The 7,433-nt window shown below is 43.4% G+C and overlaps 1 protein-coding gene across 1 annotated transcript; it reads left to right on the top strand.

The window, feature by feature from the left end:
- The first annotated feature begins 5,283 nt into the window (after positions 1-5,283).
- On the top strand, positions 5,284-7,231 carry LOC147605946 (F-box/kelch-repeat protein At5g15710-like). Its single transcript, XM_086792655.1, has one exon. It carries the CDS (start codon positions 5,358-5,360, stop codon positions 6,663-6,665), a length of 1,308 nt encoding a protein of 435 aa, XP_086648781.1. The 5' UTR covers positions 5,284-5,357; the 3' UTR covers positions 6,666-7,231.
- The last annotated feature ends 202 nt before the right edge of the window (positions 7,232-7,433 follow it).

Consider the following 7,433-nt stretch of genomic DNA (forward strand, 5'->3'; position numbering starts at 1 on the left):
GGTCTTTGAGCATTTGGTCATTAACGCCGGACAGATAGAAGTGTTTGTAATTGAGGCCGAGGTATCTCTACTACGTAAAATAATGAAAAATATCGGGTGGCTATGGGAAAGAATCCATCATGCACTTGTCTCGATTTTCAAATCAAGGTAGGGCTGGTAGACCATATTGTTCATGCAAGCACCTTTATTTTATATATTTGCATATTTTTGGATTAGAAGCGAACCATAATATGTTTATACATCAACCCACTCTAAAAAAGGAGGACCTAATGAGAATGTTTAGCACAATAGGAGAGCAATGTGAAAAGGATCTTGTACTATTGATGACATTGTATTGTAGTTTCAAAAAGGTCTTTTATTTTGCAATAATAAAATGTCCTTTGTAGCATGGTTCTATCAACTCTCTAGGAAGGTCTATTTTCTTTTTGTTTTTTTAGCAAGATAATCAATACGGTTGTATGTCAATGGCTGGAATATGTTCATTTATTATTTTAAGGTCTTCTCAATGTTGATGTCTACATAGATTTTCTTAAATATATTACTTATTCATGCAATTCCTTTTTTTACACACAACACTTATCCATGCATCTACTTTTCCAAATTTAGGGAATATCCATGCAAAATCCCTTTTTGCTTTTATCATGATGTATCTATAAATATGACCCCTGGCTCTTACTCTAATCCTCACTTCCAAATCTTATTACCTCCCTCTCCCTCTTATTGTATTTATTTCCCTCACCATCATTCTCTTTCTTAACAACCCTTACCATTATCCACTAATCTTTATTGATCTCATTATGTCCTTCTAATGGCCCTAACTATACTCTCAAGGATACCCTTAACAGGGTTTGCAAAGATTTGTGCACGAAAACAGGTGGAGATGTGAAAGAACATCTGAGAATCACAACAGAGGCCTGTAGTCTTTGGAGCAAGATGCTAGCGGATGAGTCTATCGATTTCAGAGATTTGTATATGCATGGAATATGAAGATTGGAAGTGCTATCGGCACTTGTCGGAGCTACGGGATACATTTCTGAAGAGAAGGAGGAGTCCTTTCGAGAGGAGTTGAAGAATAGAGTGGCCCATAAAGGCATATAGGTGTAGGAACCCTTATGTAGCTATGGTATTTTATTTTTTGTAAACAGTATGTAAGGATGTAGCCCTTACAAGTACGTAGATGTCTTTAGTCTTTGTCTGCAAGGATGATGTAACAACTAGAATAAAGTGGTCTGTCAACTATAATTTGCCTTGTCTTTTTTATTGATCACCTTGTGTCAAATTTTAGGTTGTTTGTTGTTTTAAGGAAACAATATGTGATCCCGATGTAAATTCTTTTTTGGGAGTAAAATTATCTCTTGCTTGCAATTGGCAGCTATATTATCTCTTGCTTGCAATTGGCAGCTATATTATCCTATTCAATTTTGTATTGTTCATTTTTCTTCATGACATACTCGTCGCTCTTCCCCAAAAAAGTAACAAAAGATACCTTCATTATTGGGGTGTAGGATTTTGAGGGAACATGCCTTTATTATTGACATTAAAAAAGAAGAAAGGCATTTTTTTTTTGTACAAAAGAATAGTATACCTCTCCTACTACTATAAATATACAGCTAACCTCCATACAACTTTGTTAATCACCATTTAGCTTAGCATTCTTAGTAGAGCACACCACCCACAACCCTCCTTCGTATTGTTTGTGATGGCCTCATCAAATATTAGCATTGAAGTTGTTGCTGCACATATCGCTAGGGAGACCACCAATGTGGAGGTCAAGCAAAAGACCATAAATGGTGCACAAGCATGGAAAGCTCTCACATCCTCATTACCACTTCTTGGTAGTGAGGATGATATTTCTCCAGCATAGACCAAAGTGGTGGGATTAATTGCTATATGGTGAGCCTATGGTTTTATTGATGATGCATCTGAGCATCTCTTGTTGCTAGAGGAAGTGCAGAAGGGAACAAACATCATTCGCTTACTTTGTGCCTTCACCCCGGAGGATAAGAGATGCCCATAGAAGTAAAGATGGTAGTGAATAATAGTTATGATAGAAGAGTTGTATTTGGAAGTTGTATGTGAATGAACTTGGTTTTATTTCTAATTAGAAGTAGTATTTTCGATCCTGGGGATGTAATGTTGTCATTTTGTTCTCTCTCTCACTCCCTCTTGCTCTCTCTCTCTTCCTTTTCCTCTCAAATAATTATGTCATGACTCTCTTTCCCTCTCTCTCCCACTCTCTTTGCTCCTCTCTCTCTTGATGAAGGGGGGAGGGAATCTCTTTATCTCAAAAAAGCAAGTGGGAGTGGGGGAGAGAGAGAAAGGAGAGAGAGAGATGGAAGATGGTGCGAGAGAAAGGGAAGAACGTGAGTGAGGCGGGGAGAGAGAGAGAGAGAGGGAAGGGAGGGTGGGTTGGAAAGGGAGAAATAGTGGGCGAGAGGGAAGGAGAGATGATGCATAGGAAGGGTAAGGGAGAGGGAAGGAGAGATTATGCATATAGAAAGAGTGAGGGAGAGGGCAAGGAAGGAGAGAGGGAAGAGGGTGGGAGAAGGGGAGAGAGAGGGAGAAAGAAAGGATGAGGTTGGGAGAGGAGGAGAGAGAGGAAAGAGGGTGGGAGAGGGAGAAGCACAGTGAGAGGGAGAGAGAAAGGGACGAGGTTGGGAGAGAGAGAGACAGAGGGAAGAAGAGAGATTGAGAGGGAGGGTGGGAGAGAGATAGAGGGAGAAAGAGTGAGAGGGAAAGAGAGAGAGAGAGAGAGAGAGAGAGAGAGAGAGAGAGAGAGAGAGGAAAGGAGAGATTAGGCATGGGGAGGGATAGTGAGAGAGAGAGAGAAAGGGAAGGAAAGATTCTGCATAGGAGGATAGGAGAGATTATGCATGGGGAGGGAGAGTGAGAGAGAGAGAAAGGGAAGGAAAGATTCTGCATAGGGAGAGGGAGAGACATAGGGAAGAGGAGAGGAGAGATTATGCATAGGGAGGGAGAGGGAGATAGAAATTATGCATAGGGAGAGGGAGAGATACAGAGAAGAGGAGAGGAGAGATGATGCATAGGGAGGGACAAGGAGAGAGCAAGAGAGAGGAAGAGAGAAAGGCAAGAGGTTAGGAGAGAGATAGAGGGAAGGAGAGATGGAAGGACAGAGAGTGAGAGGGAGGGTGGGAGAGGGACAGAGAGGGAAGAGGGTGGGAGATTGGGAGATAGAGAGAGAGAGAGAGAGAGAGAGAGAGAGAGAGAGAAGGGAGGAGCTAAGTTGGGCTAGAGGGGAGAAAGTGGGCTAGGCTGAGAGGTGGTGGTGGAGGTTGTAGGAGATAGCGGTGGGCTGGGCTGGAGGTAGTGGTGGAGGGGCTAGAGAGAGAATGCTCACATTTTTAAGAGAGAAGAGTTGCTAGTAAAAGCTCCCTCCACCAAGCTCCACCAAGCTCCCTCAAAAAACACACTCCTTAAGATGGGACATATATATATCTCCCTAGGGAGCTCTAGTTCTTTTGAATCACAAGAAGGTTGGTACTTGGTGTGTAAATTATAAAAAGCTGAATGAAGTTACAATTAGAATAGATATTCTCTTCCCAGAGTAGATGATTTGATAGATAGGTTGTAGGGTGTTGCCTATTTTATGAAGATTGACCTTCGTACTGGTTATCACCAGATATGTATATCCAAGGAGGATGTCGTTAAGACATGATTCCGTACATGATATGACCTTTACAAGTTTCTTGTATTACCTTTTGGGCTTGTAAATGCTCCTACTATTTTTCAACAGATGATGAATGATATCTGTCGAGATTATTTGGGGAAGTTCATTGTGGTATTCTAGATGACATTTTAGTTCATAGATGTATCCTTGAGGATCATGTTAAGCATCTCAAGGTAGTCATGGGGGGATACTAAGACGAGAACGACTGCATGCTACACTCTCTAAGTGTGAGTTCTTGTGTAAGGAGATCTAAGGAGATCACATACATAGGTCATGAGATTTCTCGTGTAAAGTGAGACAACTTTGGGTATTCTTGGGATTCATTATCTTTCTTAAAAATTCAATGAAGGATTATTTGAATCAGACTGTTCCTTTCATGAACCCTCTCAATGGATGGGGACAAAAGTCTAATAGTCCTATTACCTGGAATGAGAGGCTTGACAAGGCTTTTCATAATCTCAACCTCAAGGTGAAGGAAGCACATATTTTACCCTCACCGAATCCTGGCCAACCATTTGTGGTGGTTGAAGACTGATGCTAGCAATTACCTTGTTCCAAAAGCAAGAAACTTGATGATAGCCAGGTCACATGACATAGTCAAGAGAAAGAGTTGTATGCGATTATACACACATTGAAAATTTGGAGACATTATTTTGTATGGATCCAAATTTGTTGCTTGACCATGAGTCGATCAAGAGTATATTTGTGATAGACCTGAATTGAGAGGGAGAAAGGCATGGTGGGCAGAGCTTATGTAGGTGAGATTATGCAGGCCTTTGATATGGAGATTTTAGAATAAGAAGGGTAGTTTGAATCAGGTTGCAGATGCTTTGAGTCAGACTGGGGAGGTGAATCTTGTGAGTTTCACCGACATTAGTGCTGACTTGTATGATTCCTTGACAGGACTGTGTTAACCCGATGGGCATTTCAGCAGTCGGTTTTGGCAGAGTAGGTTTAGGCATGGAGCTCCATAGTTTTAAGTTAGAATTGCCTCCTATTGTAAAAGTTCATCCAGTTTTTCATGTGGGTAGACTCAAGGAGAAGCTGAAGAGCTGAGGATAACGTTGTTACACCTCAAGACCTGGTTGAGGATTTGTCCTTTGTTCCACATGAGCCAGATACTTATACTGGATTTCGGGGGGAGGAAGCTTAGGAATAAGTTGATCCCTCTAAGTAGAAGATTAAGTGGAAAGACAGGGTAGTGTTGGAGGCTTGACTTGGGAGATAGTTGCTAGTTTAGAGCGGAGATTCCCTGACTTTGTTTCGTAGAAGGGGAAGTTTGTACCATATAAGTGAGTGTGGTGAGATTGTCATACTTGACAAAAGGTCTTATGAGGGGAAGTTTGTTACCATATAAGTGAGTGTGCATACTTGACAATTGGTCTATGCCTGGACGAGAGCAGTCTTACTCGTGCCATGGACATGGCGGTTTTCGCAGGCAGTCTTGTCGAGGGTCCTTTTTTAGGACAAGCTTTGGTGGCATGGGGCGCTAGAACTGACTAGCTTGGCCTATAGGAGTGGAACTTTAGTGGAAGAGATTCCTCAAGACTCCAGAAAATTCAAAGAGGAAATGTAAAAGCAAGGGACCCTATTGATAACTTCTCTTCTGGATGCCTTTCCCTCTCTGTGTTTTTTGTCTTTCCCTCTCTGTGTTTTTTTGTCTGAGGATATGGGGACTCGGAGCCAGCCAGTGCTCGTCGCGCTAGATCTCACCCCTTCAGCACAATCAACAATCGCAGACGACGACGACGAGGATGATGAGATATGGTCTGCGCAGCTGGATTCCCGGCTATGGGTTCGCCTACCTGCGGATGTTCTCTGCCAAAACATCCTGACGCGCCTCCCTTTCTTTTTCTTGCTCAAGCTCCGCGCTGTGTCTCGGTCATGGCAGTCTATGCTCACCTCAAGCAACTTCTGGCGCCTTTGGTTCCACCTGAACAGCTCCCCAAATCCTAACCCTAGCCCTTGCCGTAATTGGAGTCCGAACCTTAACCCTAACCCTAATCCTAGCGTGAACCGAAAATGTAACCCTAAACCCTGCCTCTTGCTCTGCCTCGGCCAACCCCCTCCCCGTGTCCCCGGCTCGCGTTTTGTGAAGCACAAGTCCATTCGGTTTGTACAACCACAGAAGCCCCATCTAACAGTGAACAGTCCCCACAATACCCGGTCCTGGCTTTGCCTCCACCGCAATTTTTTGCAGGTGCAGGATCCCTTCATCATCCTCGCCTCCCATGGAGGCCTTTTGCTGCTCGCCCTGCAGCTCGAGGGTGCTCAACAACTCATTATCTGCAATCCCCTCATCAAAGCCCGCAGGGAGCTTCCTAACCCCATCTTTCCTCTCCTTGTTAACCACTCTGCCACAGGTTTGCTAGCAGACGCAGAGCTCGGCGAGTACAGAGTGATCCTGTCCGGGGTGGGCTCAGAAGTCTATCATTCCACCTCTGGAAGGTGGCAGTTGATCCCAGAAACTTTTTTCGATGACAACCCCATGAGGAGCTTTCCTCACATGTTGGATGGGTCCTTTCACTGGTTTTCACAGCAGCAGCAGCAGCGATGGGGGCACAATGTCGTAACCCTCTCAGCTTATCATGCAAGAGACGAGGTTGTGACATCTACACGGACCAGGTTCCCAGAGGGGATCTCCTTTCCGAGGGGCCGCCACATTTGGAAAGACTCACAAGGATTGCAGACCGTGGCAATGCTGTACGGCAAGGTCGGAATATGGCAGCTCAGTTGTGAATTGTGGATGGAGGTGAAGCCCTTGTCACCAGAGGCTAATGAAGCCATACGACGAAGCCTACCGTCCGCATTCGACTTTACCAAGGTAGGCAACATGCTATACTTGAGCTCTCCAAACATTGATAAAGTTTTTGTCTACAGTATTGATTTTAGGATGGGCCATTGGACTCCTCATTGCCGTTACTCCAAGCAGCTTGTGGATCGGTGTGTATTTCAGCCTTGCTTCACAGTAGTTTGAATTGCAAAGAAGCCTTTACTGATTTTGACCAACAGTGAAGGCACAAGCTTGCAGAATAGGAAGGGACGTTAATATGCTTGGAGAAGCAATTGATTGATGGTCACGGCCATTTCTTTGTAAAGATAGAGATGGTTTTTTGGTTGTGGTTAAGGATGCGGGTGCCTTGCATGCTGCTAGGATGTTTAATCCACTGTTGACAAGGCTTCATGGTCTTTACCCTCTTTGGAAGAGCGACCAAGCAGGATTATGTATCCTTGGTTGTTGCAACAAGACTAAGTTGCTACAGTCTACCTCTATCAGCTGATGTGTAGAATGACAGCAGGGTGGTTGTGCTTTGAAACGCATGCCAAGGGCAATTTGGCAATGCCATTCAGATGCACAAGATCTGTATGTACATGCATGTGTATATGAGTACGAGAGAGAGAGAGAGAGACAGAGGAGACAGTTTTTCTTGGCATAACTACTTGCTACATAGAAGTATGTATGAAATTTAGAATCTCTCAAACTCAGTTCAAAAATTGTGTGTGTTCTTTTTGTCAACAAGACCTCTCACTTTGAATCTAAAATAAGCCTTGAACCTTTTCATTACATTTTCTGCTAGTTTTATTCGAGTAAGTATTTTCTGTTTCTCCAATGTGGCTACATTGATGGATATCCCAGTCATTGTATAATAACCTTCAAATTTGGATAGCAGAAATATGAGTGCTAGTATGCGTTAATAATTCAAAAAACGGTCTCCCATAACCAAATTGACAGGACCTCATTTGT

Source organism: Cibotium barometz, chromosome 58 (genome assembly GCF_041138505.1).
Source record: "Cibotium barometz isolate CiBa-2024 chromosome 58, ASM4113850v1, whole genome shotgun sequence".
Taxonomy (NCBI): Eukaryota; Viridiplantae; Streptophyta; class Polypodiopsida; order Cyatheales; family Cibotiaceae; genus Cibotium; species Cibotium barometz.

What these genes read in the sequence shown, in the direction of transcription:
- LOC147605946 (XM_086792655.1), top strand. Translation starts at nt 5,358, where the DNA reads ATGGGGACTCGGAGCCAGCCAGTGCTCGTCGCGCTAGATCTCACCCCT.